General features: G+C 40.4%; 1 protein-coding gene and 1 long non-coding RNA gene across 2 annotated transcripts; one reads left to right on the top strand and one right to left on the bottom strand.

Annotated features, from left to right (window-relative positions):
- Positions 1–702: 702 nt before the first annotated feature.
- LOC129526091 (uncharacterized) lies at positions 703–7,462 on the top strand. Its single transcript, XR_008670702.1, has 4 exons — positions 703–837; positions 4,519–4,561; positions 5,714–6,071; positions 7,298–7,462. It is a non-coding gene; the product is annotated as an uncharacterized lncRNA (long non-coding RNA).
- On the bottom strand, positions 3,240–26,503 carry OLFM4 (olfactomedin 4). Its single transcript, XM_004054564.4, has 5 exons — positions 26,265–26,503; positions 20,796–20,948; positions 13,156–13,368; positions 12,014–12,173; positions 3,240–5,322 (listed from the first exon to the last, which is right to left on the bottom strand). The coding sequence occupies exons 1-5, from the start codon at positions 26,466–26,468 to the stop codon at positions 4,520–4,522; spliced, it is 1,533 nt and encodes a 510-aa protein (XP_004054612.2). The 5' UTR covers positions 26,469–26,503; the 3' UTR covers positions 3,240–4,519.

The following is a 26,503-nucleotide window of genomic DNA, read 5'->3' as shown; positions in this document are numbered from 1 at the left end:
TTCTATACCTTGAATATATACAATTTTTGTTTGTCAATTTTACCTCAGTAAAGCTGGGGAAAAAAGAGAAGACTTGAGAAAGTTGAAGTTACTATAAATTTGATGGATGGAGGTACAGAAATCAAATTCCTTTGATGGTATATAAACCCTGGGCCCTATTCATTCTTTCGTACCCATCCTCTGCCACCCTCCACATACACTGAGCTCTAGAAAAACCCCTTGGAAGTCCTCATACACACCATAGGTCTTTCCTTAACAGTCCTCGGAGCAGCCGAGGTCTGAGAAGCCATTCTACTAGCAGAACTTTTGGTTCCAAGAGGTTCAGGGTGCCACCCAAGAAATCTCCCCTTTGGACAAACTGAAGGCCATCTTTCCCTACTCGACCTTGATTCCAAGGGCTATTCCCCCTGAATAAGTTCCAGGAACAGATGCAGATCTCAGAGACAAGTGGGCGCATCCCGAGCTACAGATGTGGGGCCTGGCAACTGAACTGACAGCTCAAATAGCATCTCTTACCCACGAGCCAGGCCAGCTGGTCTGTTCCACTGACTAAGAGCATGCCTTAGAAATGTGCCTGCCTTTTATTTTCTGATGTGTCACAATTTACTCTTTTGTTGTTCCGGAACATTCTGGAGCACAGGATGCTAATCACCCTCCCATGGCATGACATCTGTTTGAGATGACTGAAGGCTCAGGCACAGAACCTCCCAACATCATCCTGAAGGCAGCCCACACAGTCACAGGACAGAGGGTGAAGCTCTCCCTTTCAATGGTTCATGAACAAGAAGGGGAGAAAAGTAGACTCTTTAGGTTGGTGATATAAACAAACCTTAAGAGGTAAATATATTTTACTAAAAGCAGAGTACAAAGTAAGTACCCATGCATGTTCTGAAAAGGCCAATACCCGTATTGACTACAGCAAAGAGAGTAGAAAAACATATGCATTTATTTGAGTCTTATCCATAGGGCTTCATGACAGCCAGCCTTCGTTTAGGTTGTCAGTGGCCCAAAAGAAATGGGAAACAGGCTTTGTTTCTGCTGCTCACATTGGTCAATCTTTTGGAGTCAAAGCATAGAAAATATCAGCTCTGAGGATCAATCTTGGAGTCGAGGACCAAGAGAGGATGTTCTAGCCTTTGGAACTCTTTCATGCCAAAATGGCACCTGCTTCAAAAAGTCACTAGTTGCAACAGCCATTATAAGGGGAAATGTAAACTTGAATCCCAGTTAGCTTTATATCTTGTCAACCCAATGCCTATTCTGAACCTAAAATTCAAAATGAGAAACTGGGATTAAAAACTCATCGTAAAGGGCAGAGCATGGGCCAAGGACTTTCCTAGACACTTTATATACTTAATATCATTTCATTTACCCAAGAGGACTGTAAGGTAGGTGGTTTTATTCCACCTTACAGAAAAAGACACTGAGTCTCAGAAAAGTTAAGGCACCTTCCCAAAACCATACCATATGCAAGCAGTAGGACCAAGAGTCAAATCCATTTTTGCATGACTCTGAATCCTGTGCCCATGACCACTCTATGCAATGTTAATTAATATACAGTCTCACCTGGGTAGGGATGCTTGTGGTGCAGGAGTAAAGATTGGAGAACAAACCTTCAACAAGCCTGGTAACAAGAAACCCTCATGCTTTGGGAGCGCTGCCTGGTAGGTTTGATTGGTGCACAGATTTAGACCCCTCCCATGGCCCTAGAGGCCACTCAGGAACACTCATAAGGGCAGTAGGTCACCACAGCTCTCCGTAATCCCCTATCCAACCCCAGGAAAGACAGTAAACAATGCAGGGAACCCCAAGAGCATTAGTAATGCCCAGTTCTCCTCTGGGGTAATTTGAACCGACTAATTCCCTTGTTGAAGAAGGCAGATTCAAAAGCCTATTCACTATATAATTCCATGTCCATGACTTTGGGGAAAAAGCAAAGCTGTAGGTATAGGAAACAGATCAGTGGTGGCCAGAGACTGGAGGGTGGGGGTAGGAGTTGTCTATAAAAAAAGCACAAGAGAACATTTCAGGGAGGATGGAAGTGTTTTATGTCCTAATTGTGGTAGCTTTTACATGACTATACACTTGTCAAAACTCATTGAATTGTGCACTTAAAACTGGCAAGTTTTACCACATGTGAATTATACCTTATGTAATTTATGTTTATAATATATATATGTAAATTTCAAAACAGGCAGTAGCTGATGAATCTGGAGCTAAATTTCCCATTGTGTAACTGCACTGCGGTAAACCCAGGAGCCTGAATCCCTGAGTCCTTCAACCTTCCCTGCAGGGAGATTTCCTGCAGGCAGCCACTGCAGGCTGATACACCACGTCCAGTGAGAAAGAGGCTGGGAAGTGAATTTTTTCAGGCAAATGCTTCTGTAGCAGTTCAAATAAGAAGCTGATTGCTAGGGTTACCTTGGCTTCCTGCCTCCTTTCCTGAATCTTCAGAGGTCATACTGTGTACTTGGTACAAAACATTGATCTGGAAAACTGCCTAGAGCCAGATTAAATATAACATCCTGGTTTTTAACTTGTATCTCACATGACATACATGTCTTTATCTTCATATCTTGTTGCATTTTGAAGGCCATACCTGTCTCTACACTCAGCCCTGAAGAGATAGGGAAAAATCTTACTAAAATACTAAATATTATAGCTGCCATCTGTCTCAAAAAGTTTGGCAAGGATCCAAAATGAGCATTTCAGTAAGACTAACTACATCAGTCCACTGTGTCCTTCCAGCTCTAGGTCACCTGTCTTCTTACATATTCTCTTTAGTAAAGGTACTTCTCTTCCTGGTATAGCCAGTTAGTCCTTTTGCTTTCTGCCCAAGTCCTCCTGCCTGGGGAAGATCCAGAGGCTTCTGATCCATGTTCATAGCTCAATTGGAAAAGGAACATAAGCTACATAAATGTAGTCTAACATTGGAAATAATCAGATCAGTCATGCAAATTAATAAGTACATAAGGTCATATCCCAAAAGATAATAGGGCAGTCATGTACAATAAAAGCTGCCAGAAAGAGTGGATTTTAAAGGGAAAGAAAAACAAAAGAGCCAGCCTAACTTTGGACTCTTATAAAAGTTATTGATGTGATCTGTTGTTAGGTGTGCAATCTCCCGGCACTAGTGTTTGGGAGGTAGCCATTCTCCCAACCTCATAGCAAGATATGGACTACCCTGTTAAGAGCTTTTTTAAAAAAAAAGTAGAAGTAAATAAAACAAAAGATGACTGTTTCAAAGGACATTTTAATCATTTATTTTAAAAGGGGGAGTAAAGCATTTAAACTGCCAATCCTATAGACTAGGACTTGAACATCAAAGGAAAAACAGACAAAGACTAGATGATAAAGTCATTCAAAAGCACAGAAGCACATCACATACACCAGCAAGGTTTCCAACTACTGCACTGATTAACTAGATACTCTCAATAGCTTTTCTATAGCTCGTCCTAGAAAAAAAAATTAAATTTTCATTTTCTTACAAGTTCCAGGCTTAAACAAAGGCAAAAATTACATGCAACAACTGATACACTCATAAGTTGCACATATGCTCCAAGGTCTTTATTAGATAACAATAAATGCTAGCACTTTGTCACTGCCATCAGATTTTCTTATAGTTTTAGAGCCATGTACATAAAAGTTCATAATGAAATTAAAGAAAATTAATTTTTCTAATCTTAGATCAGTTCCATAGAAAACTATTAATTTTTTTAAAGTAGGCAGTAGAGGGGGGTTGGGGGGTGGAATTGGTGAGTAAGTCTGGTTCTAACCTTCTGAGCTGCCTTTGGAAGGAATTTATGAGGTAGAAGTTTCTACTGACTTTTAGTAAGGTGGACAATGAGAGAAAAGAAAAAGCAGGTGCCTCATCTACAGATCCTTCTGGGATTTATTTGCCATGTACAATTTAATGCATAAAAAGGCCTCTCTCCATAAAACTCAGCACTTTACAGATGTAGAATATATAAGCATGCCAAATTTACTTATCTGCCACATACAAAGCATCATTCCAGGTGCTAGTGAGGGGAAAAAAAAGTTGGAGATTTGGTCCCTCGAGGAGCTCCAGATATTAATCTACCTAACTAAGTCCCCAGGTTTCTTCCAGGCATGGAAGAATTAGTGGTGCTACTTGGATGAGGACTAGTCACTGGGCAATATTTCCTGTACAAAGAATCCCTAGACGCCATACTGAGTTTTAAGTTCCTTAATTCCTAATTTAAGGCTTCTAGTGAAGCCTCCTCACAGTAGGCTTCACTAGGCCCACAGTGCCCCTAGACCTCTGACAATCCCACCCTAGACAGACTTTATTGCAAAATGCACCTGAAGAGGCAGATGATTCCCAAGAGAACTCACCAAATCAAGACAAATGTCCTAGGTCTCTAGTGTGGTAGAACTATGCACCTAAACATTGCTGCAAAACGAACACACTTTTAGACACCCCTGCAGATATCTAAGTAAGTGGAGAAGACTATTTTTTCAACAAACATTTTCTCTTTCACCCTAACTCCTAAACAGCTTACTGGGGCTTCTGCAAGACAGAAAGATCATAATTCAGAAGGTAACCATCGTTATAGACATAAAGTTTCTGGTCAAAAGGGTTATAGTTAATGCTCTGCACTTTTTCCCGCATCTTATGCATTACAATGTCTAGTTTGCCCTCTTTCCCTGTGTTTGTGTCATAATAGTAAAAAATCTCTTCTGTTCTGGTGTTCATAGTACGGGTGGCATACAGAACCCCACATACCATGAAGGCGTTAGAAGCAGATGGTTTATACTGCTTGGTATACCAAGTGTTTAGCACCTGAAGTGTGGTGTCATTGAGTTTACTAATCACCATGTTACCAGTGCTGGCTTCAGTTGAATAAATAACCCACAATCCATTCTCATCCACAGCAAAGTCAATATCTTGCCAAGCAACATTAGCATACGAAAAACGGTTATTATAGGCAGCATTAGGGAGAGTTTGAGTCACAGCAATCGTGTTGGTGGTCAGGTTAACTCTGGCAATATTCCCGGTGTTGTACATGTTGACGTACATGTTGTTGTTGTAAACTGCTGTACCACTACCTTGGCCATAGGTGATCCGCAACTCTCGAGCATTTATATATAATAGCAAATCATCCAGTGTGTTGTACAGTCTATAATACTCCAACAGTCTCCCATCTGTATTCAATGGCGCCACCCAATACAGTCCTTTGTTTGGATGCTGGGGAGAGTAATCCCTACCCCAAGCACCATATGGATAAGAAAACCCTCTCCAGTTGAGCTGAACCACAGACGGTTTGCTGATGTTCACCACACCACCATGACCACAGCTCCCTATACAAACAAGAAAATAAAAAGGCATTTTTAGAGAAAAGGAATGACAGGATACAAATAGTTTAATATCCTAAGCACCAAAGGAATCTATAAATATTTTTCCTGTCAAGGTTCAGTAACAACAGTGGTTCTGATGGAGAAGAGCCAAACCTCCTCTTAGTTCAGTGCATTCAGTCTCAATGCAAACCCGATGTCAGCTCTACAGAGAACTACATTCTGTTTCCATGGGTGGGCTTTCAATCTGGAAAATAGGAATAATGAAACCAGCAAGAACTATATTTAAAAAGTTTGGAGGCCCAGAGAGAGGAAAGGGAGACTTGGTGAATTTAATATATTTCCTTCTATCAGAAAGCATTTTGCAAATATTTATCTTATTTTGTTTTTCTTATAGCAAAATCAAGAAAGCAAGATTATTCCACAATCCTACCCTATTTCTATAACTATCCCAGAAAGAATAGTGATGAGGGAGAAGATTTTCCCAGGCAAGGCTTCATGCCCTTCCTCACTCTCCCCTTCCTTGGGACCCCCAACTGCACATCCACGCCAGGTACCAATCCTGCTTTAAGCTATTCTCAGAAGAGGACGTTTTAAATATAGCATTTTATAGATCCAGAAAGATGGTCCTATAATGGTGGGATTTCACCCTTGAGAAGCCATAAAGTTATTTTGGGGCAACCTTGCCTGCTCCGTACCCAATGCACAGCCCATCAATAAATCACTTGCTGACCGTCCTGCTGCAGAGTTACAAGGTGAGTCCTGCTGTTCATAACCCATATGCTATTGTGCCATAGAATGACATGCAAGTATTTCATCTTTCCATCCAGACACTGTCATTGTCACAATGTGTACAATCAAGTGGGACAAGATTCACTGGTCCACTGAATCTACATTCCCTGTAACACTTGGGTAAATAACTCAGTCTGGGCGATCAACCCTTCACATTGTACTCCCGCTGAAATGCCTGCCATCCCAGGAGTTTATGAGCTATAAAAATAAAATAAAGTTCCTCCAGTATTTTTATAATAACTATCCAAAGAGTTGAACACACATTTTCTGGGATCTTAACACTCAAAAAAACTCATGAGATGGTTTATTGGATAACAAAGAAAACCCAACTTCAAGTATATTTGAGGTCATTTTCCCTCGTCCTGCTGCTCAGAGCAGAGCAGGTGAGACAGGAAAGGAGCAGAACCTGAATTGTTGGATCTGGCTTGAAATGCTTGCAGGGACTCAGAGAGCCATTGAGGAACATGAGGTGAGCTGGAGCCAAAAGCAGAGCTCCAAAGAATTGCCTGAGATTAGCATGGAGGCGGGGAAGGGGGAGCAAAGCCTTTGTCTCTGGGTCTCTGCTGTGTCCAATATGGAAAGACCCATTCCTTTCCTTGCTAAATGCTTTCCCTCCCCATCCTCCTCACCCAAGGACTGCTCAAAGGTGAAACCATTACTAGAAATTCTGTTTTTATTTTTCTAGTCGGCTGGGGCTTTTTGGTCCCAGAATTAAATATATGCTCCTTAAATGCTCTCATAAATCCGCAGTTGGTGAGAAAGCCAGCCAACCATACAACAGGTAGTGAAATGAAACCACTCTGTATCCAACCTCAAATAATTTTGCATATCATTAAGCAGAACACAGTCGCAGGTTTATTTTAATAATGCATGTGCCATTTCATAAATAAAAAAGCAATGTGCTTTCAGCCAAGAGACTATTCTCCACTGAAGAAATAATAAATAAAATTATAAATTATTATTTCTTCTACTAAAAGTGATCTCTCAGATGAATGCTTGTTTGCTTTTGTTTATGAAACAATGCATGAATTATTAAAATAAAGTTAGCGGTGTGTTCAGTTTAATGATAACAAAAACTGTTCAAGTTTCCATATGCTACAAACTGGATTTTCTAGCTAAAGTATCTTCCTGAGAACTTATTTATTTAACTACATTTCACTCTGAGGAAAGTCACTTTTTTTTCTTTCAGGTTGGAAGACAAGAATTGTTTGCTTCATTGAGTCTTGCCTTCCTGAAAAGAAAATATCCCAAACCGACAGCAACAAAATATTCAAGGAAAATTTATGATGCATATAACTTATTCAAGCACTACCAAGAGGTTAAAGATAAACTATTCTGTCCCCAGGTGTGGAAATTTTTAGACATGAAGGAACCAAAATAAACTTCTCAAAAAATTACTATTACTACTGCTATTATCATTAAACTAATTGCATTATTATTAGTATAATAGTATTAGTACTATTACTATTGTTACTACTACTAATAGTAACAGTGGCTCATCATTTCATAAGTTGATCAAAAAATTCAAATTGCCCAGTGTAAATATTAAAATGTATGAAACTTTGCTTTCCTCACCTCCCAAACATTCCTAAACACTTTCCTGTTCATTTGTCATCCTCCTTTTATCCTCTATGGGTAAGGATAAAGGGCTATTTTTAGGGTCCCGGCTGTGGTAGAAAGGAAGTGGAAATGGGGATGAGAACTCAACATTGCTGCCAATGCTACAAATGTGGCCACAACAATGTCAGACCAGGAAAAATGCTATGGCGGGCTTCCTCGACTCCTGGCAGCAAACCATCTTGGACACGATACTGAAACTGACAGCCAGTCCAGTGCCCACTGTTCCTCAGAGTCCCCATCCCCCCATCCCATCTTCACTGAGCTTCTCACTACCCTCCCTTGTCTCATACTCCTTGCCAGCCCCTTCCTTCATGTCAAGGTCTTAGACATACTTCATTCCATACTTCATACCCAGTTTCCATCCCAATTTCACCCTGACACTTGGGCAACAGCCCATTGCCCAATCATGATCCAAGAATTCTGAAAGACCATTGAATCATTTTGCATCTTCTGGTGGAAGAGAACACACAGCACAGAACTGTCAGGAGCAAAAGTACCCTTTTACCTACTCCACTAACAAGGAAGCAAAAATAATTTGGTGTTAAGCAGATAGGTGAGTTGTTAGAATTTTCTTTTCACTCCAGAAATCACAGGTGCACCTCTCTGTTAGAGCAGCTATGGAAGGCAGCCTAGTATGGAAAATACTACTAGACAGATTCTAATTCAAAGCCTGATTCCAATAGTAGTTGTGTATCCTTGAGCAAGTTACTTAACCTTCTAAGCCTCAGTTTCCTCATGTCAGAAGAAAAATAATACCAACTCTGCAAAATAGTTACGAAAAATACAGAGAAGACATGTAAATGTTACTCAGTAAATGGTAAATATCTCAATATAATCACATCATGTTACAGCTGGAGGTTTAGATGTCTCATTTCCTAAATAGTGGCTTCTGGAGGTTTCTTTACTCATGCTGGTAACCCCAGTACCCAGAACAGGGCCAGCCACACAGTGGCACCAAATTATGTTTGTGGAATAAAGGAATGAAAGATTAATCAAATCACCTAAACTCAGCTTACCCTTATTTATAAAACACTAGCCTTCCACCCTGCTACATATCTGGTTTTTCAAAAAGCCTGGCATTTACTCCATGGAACATAATTTGAGGAACCCTCTATACAAGTTTAGCCTTGGTTGGCACTCTCTTCATCATGCAATTCATTAGATGGCACCATGGTACTCTGAAAATACCTGAGGAAGCCATAATCATGAGAATTTAAAATATTCTGACTTGGCTTTTTAAAAGTATCATGGTTAGTAGCATTTTTGAAGCCAATAATTATATGCCTGCAGAGGAAAATTAGTCTTGGATCTATTAATGCACTCTCTCAACTGGGCAACTGAACTTTGTTTGAGCCAGGAGGAGAATATGATTGACTTATAAGAATTAGGCAATTAAAACAATCATAGTCACAAAATGATTAAGACTAAATTGACTCTGAAGTGTTGGATATATGCTGTTCAACATGTGGCTCTTCCCTAAGCCTGAGATTTTAGCAGGTCACCCCATTTCTTTCAGACCCCATCTAATCATCAACTACTTACTGAGCATCACTATGGACCAACATAGAACCTTGCATCCCCAAGCAAACTGGAGATCAACCCCTGAGCACCCGATCACATTTGGCCTATATACAGTCATTTAGATTCACGGGCAAAACAGAGACAGACTGAAGTTTTAAGGGAAAAAAGTTAATGAGTAGAAGGCCAATTATTTTAGATTAGAAAGTTCTATGAAATGAGGCAGAAAAAGGACGTTGTTTGTAGCAAAAACCAAATAGGAAGCATATTTTATTGAATCTGGGATACATTCACTTGTTCTAAGTTCAAGCTGACCACTGGGTTAGCAAACTGTAGCTATAAGGGAGGGGGCCCAGAGAGCGCAGAGTTACTTTAGAGCTGAGAATTGCATATAGTCTTTTTTATTCTGTGCAACTCTGCAGTGAAAAAAGCAGACAGGCCAGATTTTAAAGTCCCATAATAGGGAATAACTTTAATTAAAGTCTCCACAGGCTCACAAGTTTGTGGTGCTTGGGGATTTTCCAATTCTGCATTATCAACCAGTCCAAACAGAAACAGAGCAAGTGAAAGAAATTGATTTAAAAACATGACCAAAACTCAGTTTAATATAAACATCATAAATATAATATGAACAAAGCTGGAAGAGAGCCAAGTGGCTTGGCAGGGATTCAGGTACAGCCAAGGTTGTGGGAAAGTGAGTAAAAATCTGGGTCCAATTTGCTTAAACAACACAGCTGGGCTAGGATGGATCACAGAAGTCTAAGTGTGAGGGCCTAGGGGAAAGTTCTGGGAAAAAAAAAACCCCCAACAAAAACAACCCAACAGGCTCACTTGTTTTCTTCCCTGGGTACTAAGCAATGCATTTTCTCCCCACCGTTGTCCTTGGAGTACTGCTGCCTGACACCTTCGGTCCTGAACTGACCAGGGAGCAAAGACCCTTGCCTTGCAGCTTCTGCTCTGTCATTAACTACTTGTGTGGCCTCAGGAAAAGCAGCGTCCTTACCATCCAAGTCTTCTCCTCTGAGACAAGACGAGGCTAAGTTAGATGGCCCTGAATATTCCTTCATCTAAAATGTCCTCATTCTAAGGGATGCATAGAAAATTGTGCCAGAAAAATCTATTCCATGAGGAGGATTTGCAAGGGGTGTTGGGGAGCTCGTTCAGGTATTATCAGGAGTTGTCTTTGCTTCAGCCTCTGCCTCAGTGAGTCCTCTGTGGTCCAGCAGAAACAGCTCTCATCTGCTACATTTTTGCACCACTAATCCCAGATTAAATTTAGCCTTAGTTTATTACAGAGGACAGACCATGTTGTCTGCCCTAAACCTCCTATGCAGGATGAGAAATTTGAACAGTTGTTCAAATTTATGTCACCTTCTTTCTGGAGAAGTTGAAAGGCCATTTCGTTCTGGGGCAGGATTCTGACCATTAGATGACACCTGTCATAGTAGGACAGACTCCTATTTGCAGAGGGAGGAAAAAAATCCACCCGAAGAAGACCAAGAGGCTTATATCTATTGGCTATACCTATTTAATAATTGAAGCCTTAAAAAATCAGTTACAAAGACAATAATCCAGAAACACAGTCTAAAAGAAAGCAGGTGTGAGGATTGGAATTCATAAAAATAAAAGGATTGCATGATTTGATGAAAAGATACAGTCCCCACTCAGGCTAAGATGCTCAGGACCTGCAGAGAGAAGGTCCCTGTGTCATTGATATCTCTGAAGGATGGGGCTGAACACTGTGGCTGAGAGGCTTTAGTTTACCTGAAGGAATGCATTGCAGGGCACAGTGATCTGGCACTGCTTTTGTTTTGCTGCAAGGCTTTCGCTTCAATTATCAACATTATTAACAATATCCATTGCCAGCGTGTGAGTGCCGATCATAAGGTTCCGAGCTTCCCAAGCATTGACTCATTAATCCCCACAGCCACCCTGCAAGGCAGGCACTATTATTCTCCCATTTTACAAATGAGGATATTAAGGATCCTTTTTGCTGCAGCCACCTAGCTGAGAAGCTCAGGTCTTTGGAATTCTAAAGCTATGTTCTTGTACCCTACACTCCACTGCCTCTGTTCATGGGTATATTTGCAGAACACCCACCTCTGTGCTGTACTTAACCCCAATGAGAATTCATTAAAGACTAACATGCCACCCCTACTCCAAGAACTCACAATCCATGAGGAACAGCAAGACACACCCACAAGCACATGATATGTGGGGTCATTCCTTTAATCCTCACTGAATCTCAGGACACACAATATAGCAGGTGCTCAGCATGCATTTATAGGAAGAAAAAAGAAAAAATTAAAGAGAAACAGAAGGAGAGAGAGAAGATGGCAGCATCAAAGGCATAAACCCAGCTCATCAGATAAGTGAGCCAATCAGCCCTTAACTCCACAGGAAAGTGGATGCCACACACAGATTCCAGAGGCTTTCCCCTGAGGCCCCTGATAGGGCCTCCATCACCATAGAGATTTTTGTTCCCTGTTAGAAAATGCAAAGAGAATACGTGTAACTTGTGGATTTTGCTTTAAATCAACTCATTGTTTGTGCTCTTCCTCTGTGAAACCCAGAATACGATAGCGTGTAGAATACTTGGGAGGAAGGGAATTTTAAAACATGGAAGAGAAAACTGAGAACTGAAAAAAAAAAAAAAAAAAAAACCCACCTTCTTCTTTCACCATTGCAATCCCCAATCCCTTCCCCACCCCACTCACAGCTCCTTATGGGGTCTGGCACAAGTGGTTAAAAAAACTGGCATGCCTACCTGGAGTGGGAGGAGGGTGGACGACAGGGGTGTTTTGATCTTTAGAGGCCTCACACTCTTTCAGCTTGGTCTTCAGAGCCACGATTTCTCGGCGAATGGCAAGGACATTGTTTTTGTCTAGCGTCTCAAGCTTCTCTACCAGGAGAGTCATATTCCTTATCTAAGGAAATAAAAATTCAGAGTGACTTTATATTATGGTGCAATTTCTTTCATAAACATTCCAGGGCTGAATTTGTCATTTAGTGAAACGTTGCCAGAGAATACACCAGAGATTCTTCTGAATGGTTTCATTTGGAAGAATACATTTTATGGTTTAGCATGAATGCCTGTCAGATCTCAGGCAGATGTGTGTGACAAGAAGAAAATGGCAAAGATTTTAACAGCTTTAATAATAGAGCCCAAGCTCATCCTCAGCATCCACAAATGTCCATTAAAGTTCATTTCTAATAACCTTCCCCTATAAACTTGTGTTTACTCATGTTGTATTATAATTAAGATTCTAATGAATGGTGAGGGCCAGAGAAAGCTTAAATTCTAAAATATGTAACTAGAATTCTCAATTATAGCCCATGTCATGACTGTGCTAGTAAATTTTTGTTGATATAAATTACCCAACCATAACGTTAATGTGATGGTCTTTATCCACAGATCTTAAAAGGCTTTACAGAAATATACAAGAAATTTCTTAAAGGGGGTTTCCAGTTTGCAGAGAAGGATTTCAGGTTATTCAAAAGGAGAAACAAACCTAGCAAGTTTACCACAATCAGGTATATTGTGGATTTCTAGTTCCATGAGGATAAATCTAGAGCAGAGAAGACACCTCATATAGCTTGGCCATGAACAGTTGTTCAACTTTATGCCAGCTCCTTTTCAGAGAAGTTGAAAGGGCATTTTATTCTGGGGCAGGATTCTGACCATTAGACGACATCTGCTCCTAAGTCAGCACATTCCCAATGTGCTTAACTTACTATTCAAACACAGGCCCTTATCCAAAACAGAACATAGTGATATGCCATGTGGCCATGAGACAGTAGAGAATTAGAAGTTGGAAGAGAGAGTTTCACTTCCTGGTACTAGTACTTGCTTACAGTCACTGAAGGGAGTTTATTATTAATTTACCAAGAAGTGAGTTCACTCCTTACCTCCACCTCCAGCTGGTCAACAATTTCTGAGCTTCCACCAAAACTCTCCTTCAGCTGTATGACCAGTTTTTCCATCTCCTTCACTTCTACCTTGATCAGCTCGAAGTCCAGTTCAGTGTAAGAAATGGTATCCTTCTCCATGATGTCAATTCGGACAGTTAGGTTTAACAGTTTCTTTTCATACACACTAATTAATTGGACATATTCCCTCACCTGAAAGAAAATCAAAAGGTTCAAGCCAATTCCCTGAGTAGTATCACACCATCTTCTTCCACTACCGAGCCCTTGAGTTGAGAACTATTTGATTCTTGCCAATCATTGTGTTTTGTAAATAAATAGATCGAAAATACATTTAACTAGATTTTTAAAATCTATCCATATACAAAGAACTTATTACTCCATTGAAGGGAGGTAGATTTTATACTTTGCTAGACTAAAAATAATTTTGCTTCAGCATCATCATTTGCAGGTATATTTTAATCTCCATTTTTCAAAAAGTTTTTAGGTTCAGGGGTATATACCCAGGTTTGTTATATAGGTAAACTCATGTCATGGGGGTTTGTTGTACAGGTTATTTTGTCTCGCAGGTACTAAGCCTAGTTCCCAATAGATTTTTTTGTTGTTGTTCCTCTCCCTCCTTTCACCCTCCACCCTCAAGTACACTTCTGTTGTTCTCCTCTTTGTGTCCATGTGTTCTCATCATTTAGCTCTCATTTATATGTGAGAACATGTGGTATTTGCTTTTCTGTTCTTGTGTTAATTTGCTTCGGAGAATGGCTTCCAGCTCCATCCATGTTCCTACAAAGAACATGATCTCATTCTTTCTTATGGTTGCAAAGTATTCCATGGTGTATATGGCCCATATTTTCTTTATCCAGTGTACCACTGATGAGCATTTAGGTTGATTTCATGTCTTTGCTATTGTGAATAGTACTGCAATGTACACACACGCCCATGTATCTTTATGGTAGAACAATTTATATTCCTTTGGGCATATACCCAGTAAAGGGATTGCTAGGTTGATTAATAGTTCTTTTTAGTTCTTCGAGTCACCACACTGCTTTCCACAATGGCTGAACTAATTTACACTCCCACCAACAGTGTATAAATGTTCCCTTTCCTCTGCCACCTCACCAGCATCTGTTATTTTTTTTACTTTTTAATGATAGCCATTCTGGACTGGTATGAGATGGTATCTTACTGTGGCTTTGATTTGCATTAGATAGATCAATATCTAATGATCAAGTGATATTGAGCCCTTTTTTCTTAATCTCTATTTTAATGTTTGAAGACATTAACTCTCCAAACTAAACTGGTTTGTATCATAGTCTCTTGCCATCTCTCCTCCCTTCAACACACTTACTCTAATTGTTTCTCAACCTCAGCACTGTTAGCATTTGGGACTGGATTGTCATTTCTTGTGGGGGTTGTGCTATGAATTACACAATAGTAAGCAGCATCCCTGGCTTCTTCATGCCAGTTGCATCCAACCACTCTCCAGTTATGATAACCAAAAATGTCTCTGGGCATTGCTAAATGTTCCCTGGGGACAAAATCATTGCCACCGCCAACACCACCCTCCTTCCATTTAGAAACATGGCTCTAAATCTAAGTATTTTCTGGAAAAGGGAGAAATGCGCTATGCCGAATTCCTTCTTTGATCACCATATACAATCAGTTTTGATCCCCTCTGCCTTTTACAAAGTGGCATAAAGATCCAACCTACTACACAATATGTGAGTGTGTGTGCCCTGTAGAGTACACATTTCATTAAGTGCACCCACATTTATTCCAAGAACTGATTATTGCAATCAGACCTTTAAATTACAGATTTGTTGCATATATTTGAATGTCTGATCATTAAGTTAAAATACTTCCAAAAATTCCCTTGGCAGTTTAGTGTATAATTGGAATCTCCAAATGGATATTTTAATAAACACAGTTGGTGGTTCTTTCTGTGTCTGATCTCTAAAGAAAATGCCATGGCTTTTTTAAGGGCCTGCTCATTAAATAAGTTGCTGGCTTTATATGCTTTTTAAAAATTTGAACTGAAGTGATACTTTTCCCAAAACTACACTAATGTCAAGTAGCTGATCCACAGTGCCTGGATGAATTTAGAGCCAGATGTTGGCCTTTAATCCTTCTCATACCAAAAGCAATCCTAACTTCTGTCATTTCAGCCCTTCCACTTAACCCCATTGTGCAAATTAAAGTAGACTCATAGACCACAGACCTAAAGGGCTAGGACTTCAGGCGAAAAAGATTTTAATGAAAGTCGAAAAAACAGTCCTTGGCACTGCTAGTGTATCTCCTCGGGCAACTGATGCTCACTGCCATTGGATGTACCATAACTCGGAGGATGACAAAGCTGGTGATATTTTGGTGGATAGGGAGGTTAAAACATATATACGGCCACCTCTTAGCATCCATGGTGGAATGGTTTCAGAACCTCCCAAGAATAACAAAATTCAAGGATGCTTAAGACTCTGACAGAAAATGGTACAGTATTTGCCTACAATCTACACACATCCTCCCAAATACTTTAAATCAAGTCTAGATTACTTATAATACCTAAAACAATGTAAATGCCATATAAATCATTGTTGTATTATTTTTTATTTGTATAATTCCTGTTGTTACATGGTTATTTTTATTAGTTTTTTTCCGTGAAATTTTTTAATCTGAGTTTGGTTATATCTGCAGATGCAGAACCAAGGCTATGGAGGGCTCACTATATACAAAACCTAACAAGTCCCCCCTCAGAAGTGCACTGCAGATATAGGGTTGCCAGGTTCCAGTGTCTACAAAACTCAGGCATAAAACCTTGACTATGATAAAAATAAATAAATAAAGTGCCAATCCATTACAGAAATGGAAGTTTGAGAAATAAATATGCTTGTTGGCATTTGGCCTTGCCAGCTCTTGGAACAAATGAAACACCCTCAGCTTCTCTGGAACATTTTGGTGGCACATCACAGCTGTTGTTCTACAAAAATGAGTGATTCAACTGTCATCTCTGCTAAATAAAATGTGGTTCTCCTAGATTCTCACAAAAAAAGCAAGGCATATTCTGGAGTTTGTTACCTATAAAAATGTGTGGTGTGCCTGCCCTGGTGCAGATAAAATGAAGGGTCTGTAAAGATCCATTTGAGGAAAAAAACTCAAGGTTCTTCGGCCGACACTTAAAGGACGCTCAGTGGTGTTCAGGAAAATGGCAATCATCCGTGGAGTTAGAGAAGACACAAAAGAGCTTGGGGATGGGCCAGAAAGACTTCAGAGTGTGAACTTTACTAATTTAAGTAAATCATTCATATGAACCTTTCACATATATGAATCTGTAGCTTTGGGAATGCGTGGACGATGCTGACCACATGCCAGCTCCTCCTGGGAGATGCAGTCTTGGGAGAGGCAGCCCAGCCTGCCTGGGAGCCTCCAGTCCCACATCCCTGGCACTTGGGGCACTTTCTGCATTTTTTTCTTCTTCTGGAAAATACAGTCATTTGCTGCATAACATTTTTGTCAATGACAGACCGCATATATGACAGTGGTCCCATGAGATTATAAATATCATATTTTTACTGTACCTTTTCTATGTTTAGATATATATGCACACACAAAAACTTACCATTGTATTATAATTGCCTACAGTATTCAGTACAGTCACAGGCTGTACAGGTTTGTAGCCTGGCAATAGGCTATGTCATATAGCCTGAGTGTGTAGTTGGCTACACCCTCTAGGTTTGTGTAAGTATACAATGACGTTCACCAATGTTAAAATCACCTAACGATACATTTATCAGAACATGTCCCTGTCTTTAGCTGACCTATGGCTGTATTTTGATCTAGAACAGTGGTTCTAAATGGAGGGAGGGCGGTAGTGGTGGTGATTTTGTCCTGGTTCTCATAACTGGGGGGTGGGCGAGTGCTATTGGCATCTAAAGACCAGGGACGCTGCTAAACATTCTATCAAGAATATGGGTCTAGCCTTGAGGAGACACGTCCTGTGTCAACATCTTTATCTCGAAGCTCCTCATCATGACAAGTCTGAGCACTAGACGGCTCATCTATGTTTTAGTTGAGCGTTTAAGCCACCAGCCTAACATTCACGGCTTCCATTTTATTTTGCTTGTTATGCACATACTATATCATTGATGAGGAATAAAATTTGTGTGAGCGTTGATTTGAGGGTGCTTGTTATTGTTCCTTATAATTAATGTGGTCTTGTAATAAATAAGGGTGTAGTGCTAGTAAGCTAAAGAATTAATCTGGTTCATGTTTCTGCCAGTCTCTCAAAACCTGTGATTATAACTATGGCCAGACTATTTCAAATAAGTATGTTTACTTTGCAACATACTACTATTTTTAATATATGTTTCAAAGTAAATGTAACAGGGTTCATTGAGCCTGGAGTGATTGTAAAGACATATAAAGTACTTTGGAGCTAGACCCAACTAGACTCAAATCTAACTTCAGTACTTAGTGGGCAAATCACTTAATTTCTTTAACCCTTAGTTTCCTGTAAACTGGGGGTAATGATACTGAGCTTACAAGATTATCATAAAGACTAGAGATAATGTACGTTAAGTGCCTAGTTAATGGAGGCCCTATGAATTATAGAAATTAATAGAGAAACAGTAATTTCAGCGTTTTCCAATCTGACCTTTTAATTTATTATATTTCACTATACAAAATATGGCTCAATCAATGTTATTTCTTTATGGGTTGCCTTAATGTCTCCTAGGCTGCCTCAACCTTCCCGTGCATGAGGATCTACTAGCAAATGTGTCATATTAAATAACTTATGCCAAAGACCATAAGCCTCCAGAGAAAGAGAAAATCCTGAGCTGCCTTTTGTGCCATCCCTTTCCTAAGTATACTCACAAAAGGACATACCGTAAACAACAGAAAAGTATAAAATGCTTTCAGCATCTTATGGAGAGGCAGCTCCCTGTCTTCTCTGTTTACTGACAGATAATGAATCAATGTAAGGCAGTCAAAAACCTTTTCTACTGGCCTGTCCTAAATGGGCGTTCTCCCAGGCCCCCGGATAAATGACGATTTTCAAGGCAACCTAGGGACAGCTGTAATAACTCACTTGGAAATTCGAAAGCCCTCAGCTAAAGGGATAACTTTGGATGTGAAGGCATTACTACTGCATCTCTTCCTGGGCCTACCTTGGAGGATGCTAACAGCATGGCCAAGAGGAAAGAGAGTTGAGATGATTTTGAAGACTCGAATTCTGACCTGGCTTAACCAGCCAAGAGAGGAATGACCTTGGGCAAGTCTCCTTACCTTTATGAACTGCAGTTTTACTGTCTCTAAAATGGGAGAGACAACACCTGGCCTATCTGCCTTAAAGGGTTACTTGAGAGAAGAATAGAACTGGAAGCATTTGAAAAAGTACAAACAAACTGCTACTATTATTGTTGTTATTATCACCTGTCACACTAAATCGATTATATAAATCCTAGCTAGCAGATAAACTTTTTTCTTAGGCCACAATCACAGTTTTTTTGGGATCAGAGCAGCCACTGACACATTCAGAACTAAAACTTTCCCACCTATTCTGCACTTCTTCCCTACCTGTCATTAGCAAAGCAGATGTTACCAGCCCCCCGTACAGTATTGGAATTAAATGTCCCATATTCACAAACCTGGCAAGCCACATACTCTCCCTGGAGCACATAAGGTTTCAAACTGCCCTTCACACTGCTGCCAGCAAAGACAACATGTAAATCAGTAGTTTCCACTATTTCAAAGCAAATGACTCTAACTGAAAAGATCTTTACCTAGGATTTTCCTCTACTTGTTATGTTTTTATGCATAACTTCTTATCTGTACTTGATTATGCTGGAATAAGGCTATGAATATTAATGGTTAGAATTTATAATTTAGTGCTGTGCCTTTTCCGCTGATTAATTCAAGGACATTTTATTTCTTAAGCAGCTAGGTTTCTAGAGTAGTCAAACACATTTTCCTGGACACTCATTTAAACTTAGAATATTTATCTACCAATTCAGGCTGAAAGTAGGGTCTCAGCCTCATCATAATTTTTGTTTTAAAGGATAACTATGTTGGATGTTGAGGTGGCAAAGCTTAAATTTCTTAGGAAAACTTATTCTGAATCTTGCAGTAAAGCCAGAGCTCCTTGTAAATTAATGGAGTTGTATTAAATAATGCATAATGTGATTATAGCCTAGCTTGGACTTCACCTGTGCAGAAAATAGGAACTTTTCTAATTGATTTTTAACTTGGGCTGAAAAGGTGGAAGGGGTCAAAACTAGAACACCAAGTCACATTGCTCCAGCCAGCCCAGAGAAAGGCAAACCCTTTAAGATAACTTCCTCTGGCTAAAGAAAAAAACAGTAATCAGAGTTCAAGTCAGTGTTTTTACCAAGGCTGAGAAACCTATTAGTCTTGATTCAAATTCCCAGGGAAGCCTTCAATTTTTGTCTAATATTGGACACATCAAATGTAATGTTCCTGCTGAGACAATAGAAGATAACCATCAAGAAAGAGAGATGGAGGGTGAGGATGGAAGTGGGGATAGTTAAAGGGTAAAAAATAAAAGTAGTTAGAAAGAATAAATAAGACCTAGTATTCAACAGCACAACAGGGTGACTATAGTCCCTAATAATTTCATTGTACATTTTAAAATAAGTAAAAGAGTCTAATTGGATGGTTTGTAACACCAAAGATAAATGCTTGAGGAAATAGACACTCCATTTTCCATGATGTGATTATTACGCATTGCATGCCTGTCTCAGGGTATCTCATGCACCCCATTAATACATACACCTACTATATACCAAAAAAAAAAATAAGATTAAAAATAAAGAGACTACAACCTTGGGTTTCACTTGGAGAAAATAGAAAAAAATAAAAGAGACTACAACTTATTGTCACAAAAAAAAGAGAGTGAGGGGGAGAGAGAAGGAAGTGAGCAATTTGTAAAGATAAAAAAGGGTTAAAGAGAGAGGGAGGAAGGAGGACGAGAGGGAGACGATTTGAAGGAGTGGAAGTGGAGGAAGGGAAAAGAAGGAGGGAAAAAAAGATCTTCTAAAAGTAAGAAAATACTCAAAAATGTCCCCCCCCAAAAAAGAATTAACCAGGAAAGGAAAAGAGAGATTAGAAGGGATGAATAAGGGCAAGGATTGAGGCAAGAGAAATAAGAAACTAAAGGATGCAGGAATGGAATAGAAATAGAAGAAAAGGAAAAAGAGAAGGGAGATAGAATAGAACTAAAGGGGATAGAGGAGAAGAAAGAAAAGAAAGCAAAGCTTGAGGAAAGATCTAGAAGACCAAAAGGAAGAAGCAGCGTCAAAACAAAATAAAAATTGCAGGTTGGGGTTTGCAAGGAGAGCTCAAGGCTTCTTTCCAACTGCATAAGTACCACAATACTATAGTGAGTTTATCCACGGCGTGAATAATCTGAACCCCACTTTCTTCCTGTGCTCTCATTTTCCCTGCCTTAATAAGAACTCCATTGGTGTCCTATAAAATAAATACTAAAATCACCATAGAATAAAAACGTGATGTCTTTGATACAGTGAAGAATGGTTGCTTATAAAATCCTAAATTAAAACACATTTTGTTTTGTTTCTCTTTATCAAGATATTGTTTGAAAAGAAAATGCTTACTTTAGAAAGTTCTTTCTCAAACTTCTGAGAAAGAACATGAGCTGTGAATTCCAAGCGTTCCACTCTGTCCACGGGAAAGGTGGTGTCTGGCAGGGAAACAGAGCACTGGCAGGTCCCACGGTCATCCACGGAGCCGGTGAAATTGGAAAACAACTGTAAATAATAACAAGTTGAACATCAATAACAAGCTGGAATCTGAGCTTTTGGCAACTGGAGTGACAGAAATTGGCTTGTCAAGAGTACTTACAGGCAAGTAAGTGGAGTCCAATACATAAATGAATAGAATCATAGAAACAAGCTAAAACACCTTTGTTTTCACAGGTGGGGACCACCCAGCATTTAGCCACATCGCCACTGGTTGTATGAAAACCACTACGCCAGCAGACTTTACCGAAAGGAAGATTCTCCATTCTCCATTCTGGAGCCTTTTTTTTTTTTTTTTTTTTTGAGACGGAGTCTCACTCTGTCGCCCGGGCTGGAGTGCAGTGGCGCGATCTCGGCTCACTGCAAGCTCCGGCTCCCGGGTTCACTCTATGCTCCTGCCTCAGCCTCCCAAGTAGCTGGGACTACAGCCCGCCACCACGCCTGGCTAATTTTTTGTATTTTTAGTAGAGACGGGGTGTCACCGTGTTAGCCAGGGTGGTCTCGATTTCCTGACCTCGTGATCCGCCCACCTCGGCCTCCCAAAGTGCTGGGATTACAGGCGTGAGCCACCGCGCCCGGCCATTCTGGAGTCTTAAAGGAGATTATTCCTATCTCTATGCAAGGAAAGGGAAATAAAGAAGCTATGAGAGTGCTAAGTTTGAATTTCAATTCTAGCACGTGCTAGATGTGAAATCTCCTTAATTCTTAGTTCCTTCATCTGTAAAATAGAGATAACCTACTTCACAGGGTTGTCCTCAGTATTAACGGAGTAATGTGAGCCAAGTCCCTGGCACAGAGTAGGTGATCTGAAAATATCACATTCTCTTTCCTTCTACTGCTCATTTTCTCTTCCTCACCTTCACCCCAACCCAATCCAATTCCTTTTCATCAGAATGAGGGAATCACCAAAGATGTGGGCTACAGTGAAAATATATGATGCAAATTCATATCCTCTCATCGCCTGGGAAATTGCAAATTAACATCCTTCAAAATGGGAACCAGCCATTTGTTAGAAAGTGAATAGCGTATGAGCTTGAAGGTTTTGTGCAATTTTTTTTAATAAAAGTTTTTTCCAGCTTACCATTTGCAGAAAAAGTCATTTAAAAATATTTTATGTTTCTTTAAGATATTCAGATTCACACTTCAGTGCCACTGCATATTTTTAAATGACACATTTGAAAGATCCTGTTTTTCTTTTGTCCCCTTTGAACTTCCCCAAGAGGATCCCAGCACAATTAACATTTTTTTTATTACTACTGTTGCCTTACAGAGTAACCCTTGGCAGCCAATTTGCTGTGCCTTTTAATGATCTCATCTGAAAGCCAACCCAAAGCTCACCTGTGGAACATCAGCCTGAAGGGACTTTTTATGAAACCTCTAAGGAGACAGCAATGGTCTTCAGAGCCAGAAGAGACTCTGGCCATGTCTCTCAAAGTTCAGGTCAGCCAGCTGCAGGTGGTGTCATGTGTCCTGTGCATTTAATGGCCACCAACCTCCATGATGCCTGAACAAGCTGGGTCTAGATGCTTCTATAATGAAGACTTATTTTATCACTGGCCTCGGGGCCAATCAAGGCTTTTGCATCTAAGTTGTTTTTAATTTAATTTAAGTTTCAAGATGAGCAGAAAAAAAAATATGTGTGTGTATTCAATCATATTTTTTATGTGTTTAGTCAAAATTTATTACCTTGGCCTCAATTTTCTTTTCCAATCACATCCCCACATGGGAAACAGTTCAGGAGTAGGGAGGAGAAACAAGCAGATTTATGTCGAACATAGGGGTGGACAGCAGGGTTTGAATAGGGGAAGGGTCTTTGCCAGAGATGAATAAAGACTCGGTAAGATACACCAGGAACCTATCAGAGAGGCTGGCTTCCTTTGAAACCAGCTTTACTCATTTCTCCAAAAATAGAAAGACTCCAACTAAAGCATGCCAAGGCTTTTACAGAAAAGACCGACATATCAAGGACTTTTGAAGAAATAGCTTATTATAATAACAGTCTAGCAAAAAAAAAAAATCTTGCATTGCATTTTAACAAGGGGAGTTTAATTAGCTGCACAAACAGGGTTGGGCCATTCTCAGAGTTCTCCGAAAAGTTCTGCCAACTCAGAAAACAGTGGATATCATCAAGCAATCTCTAGACAGTCAACTAGGAACCACTAGCTAACAACTTTTAGTCCTGAAGTTCACTTGAAAGACAGACAAATAATTATGAGCCCTGCTGTCAGCCATTCCATCGGTTTCTATTGAACATCTCTGTCCCAATGCTGTGGACTCCCCCAGCTTCCATCCTGCTTATCATCAGCCCAGCATGCTCAGCTGACATCAACATGGTCCATAAGTTTGATCAGTGTCTCCCATTAGAGATATTTCTGCTCCTCGCATTCAAAGACAATGAAGCTAATGGTGATGAGTCTCTCTCTGCAGTGAATGCCCAAACTCTACATGAATGAAGCATGGGGGATGGGAGACAAAGACAAGCGCTTGTCCCCTTGGCCTTTGGAAGAATATGCGATTCCCCTTGTGTAGGGCAAATAGGACCCTGAGTACCTCATAAGACACCTTATATTGGTAGGTTTTCCCTAAGCATGTGTTCAATTAACATTTACTGATGTCTACACCATGCCAGGCTCTGGCTTTAGGGAGATGATTAAGACTCAATTTCTGCCCAGGAATCAGGCCCACTGTCACTCTGAAAGCCCTACTTGTTTTTTCAAACCAGCCTCGTAGCCTGATGACAAAAAAACACGTGACTCGTTGCAGTTCCAACTATACCAGTTACTCTGTGGAGCGGAGCATTGAGCCTTTTCCTAGTCTTGTGAATTGAGGACCCTGCAGAGGCCCCTCCTCAGGAGGGAGACGTCTGAGGCAGAGAGTACTCTGAGTGCTTACAGCAGAAGGTGCAACTCACATTTAAGGTGATTTAAGGTTGCAACTGGCTCTAATTAGTAGCCAAGGCTAAGTGTCAGCAAAGATTCAAGGTATAAAATAATGGTACTCAACATTTTCAAAGTACAGAAAATGATATGTTTGGAACTTACTCAATGACAGTTATAAAAGGGTTTTCTACCACCTTCCAAAGAGCTCATCAAGCTGACAGCCAGCCCCAGAAAATTAGGTTGATAGTGAAATTGACTCCTAGTCCACTATAAAAAAAAAAGTTGGAGTTGTGATACTGACTCAACAGGGAGAGATAAGTAAAAAGGAAAATTAAAACCTCTAAGTCCAATTTAACTACCATGCCTCATCTACTTTTAAATATTTGTCTTTTTACCAGACAATAGGCATTCTGGATTTCTCTGTTTCTTGATCTATATTTTATTTTCTATTATTATAGCTGATAATCTTACCCAAATGCTGGTTTCTGACTGGTGATGGAGCTTCATAATTAATTATTATTGTTAACCTCAGTCCAAAAAAGAGTGCTAGACAATTCTGATCATCCCCAGAAATCATTGAGTATCACAGAATAAACTTATGTAACTGATTTCTGACTGCAAAGAATCCTTGTGCCTACTTATGATTCCCAAGCCTCCCTCCTCTAACTAAAAAATAAGCAATTTTCATCTAAACTCCTTGGAAATATAGAAACCTATATGTACAGACATGGTGAAGAGAATGGACAGACTAATTTTGAGCTATATAACTTGCTAGCTTAGTGACTTAAAACTAATGACTTCACCTTGATAAGCCTTAGTTTTCACACCTCTAAAATGGGACCATTAATTGTACCTACCTCTTAGGGTTAAATAAGATAATACAGGCCAGGTGCAGTGGCTCATGCCTGTAATCCCAGCACTTTGGGAGGCTGAGGCAGGCAAATCATGAGGTCAGGAGTTCGAGACCAGCCTTACCAACATGGTGAAACTCCATCTCTACTAAAAATACAAAAATTAGCCAGGCGTGGTGGCGGGTGCCTGTAATCCCAGCTACTCAGGAGGCTGAGGTGAGACAATCTCTTCAACCTGGTAGGCGGAGGTTGCAGTGAGCCGAGATCGTGCCACTGCACTCCAGCCTGGGTGACAGAATGAGACTCTGTCTCAAAAAACAAACAAACAACAACAACAACAAAAAGATATATATTATGTACTTAACCTAGTCCTGGCATTTATTAGACACACAGTAAATGTTATTGCTGCTGTTTCTATCTAGGCCCTATCCAAATCATTTGTTAATTATCACGTTTTTATTATCTGTAATTTCTGATGGTCAAAATAAAACAAATAAAAGCCTTTTCCTCCCCCTTCTCCCATTTGCCCTTCCATTCAAGCATGACAATGTAAGCAGCTACCTGACCTGTGAGGAAAGATCCTAGAGGCTTAGAGAGAGAAGCTTTGGCCCAGATAAGACTCCCCCACCCCAAGTTATACCTTAGCAAAAATAGCCTAGGAGGTTTGCAGAGTGGGGTTCCCACAGAAAGGCCTAGAGTGAAATGAATAACTGCTTCTTACCTCCTAACCTCTCATGCCCTCCAGCCCATTCTCCTTTCTTTAAAGGAGATCCAAAGAGGACTCATCCCCCCACGGAACTGGGCTTACTATGCCTTCAATGCACTTAGCCTAGCTGTACCAGCCTCATTGTAATGCATGACTTTTGGTTTTGTTTGTTTGTTGCTACTGTTGTTTGGAGCTGGAAATGGTCCTGAAGATTCCCTGTAAAGAAGACTGCAAAGAGTGAACACTCCCCTAGGCAAATGTCCACTTGTAATAACACTTTGCTAAAGACCAGTAACTCCCCCCTTATTTCTGACACCCACCTCCTTTATAAACCACGCCAAGAGAAATGGTCAGGGCTTCAACTAGGGCACTGCGGCTCTCACTCCCTCGAGGGCTACTGTTCACCATTCCGGGATCCTGCCAGGCAGCAAAACAACTGGACAAACTTTCCCAGAGCTGCAACTCACAGAGTCTTTCCCTAACAGTTCCCATCTTGGACTGTATATTAGAATCACCTGGGGAGAGGTTTTTTAAAATATTTGATTTGTATACATCTATGTAGGATTTTTTGAAGTACAGAACCCGGGCATCTATACTTTTAGAGTCCCCCTGGCCACCCATTCTAATGTGCAGCCAGATTTGAGAATTCCTCTAAAGCATAGATATTCTCAAAAGTCCCAGCTGGAGAACTGAGATATCGTCTCTCTTGCTAACAATTTAATTATTTTACTGAGGCTTTAATTCATTTCCAGGGCACCTATAGTTAACAAAATGAGTCGTAAATCTTTTACAGTGCCCAGGTCTAGCCATCCATGAAATTGTATTCAGGTACCCAAAAGCAAAAGGAAGGGAATGAAAGCAGCTCATTCAGATTCTGGGGCCTCCTCACCTGGGACACAGAACCTCCGCTGCCTAAGCTGCGGCTGGAGCTGGAGCCCGACCTGGAGCTGGAGCTGAAGCTGGAGCTGGAGTCAACACCTGGGAAAGAGCTGAAGCCAGGGCTGGGAATTGGAGGTCCCACATCCCCCACATCCCCTGCAGCTTGGCCAAGGAAGAACAGAAGGGCTAGGAGAAATGAGAGTCCGGGCCTCATCTTGTCCTCTTAGCTGGAGCCGCTGGCTCTGCAGA

Source organism: Gorilla gorilla, chromosome 14, assembly GCF_029281585.2.
Source record: "Gorilla gorilla gorilla isolate KB3781 chromosome 14, NHGRI_mGorGor1-v2.1_pri, whole genome shotgun sequence".
Taxonomy (NCBI): Eukaryota; Metazoa; Chordata; class Mammalia; order Primates; family Hominidae; genus Gorilla; species Gorilla gorilla.
This window is presented reverse-complemented; position numbering and strand designations above follow the sequence as displayed.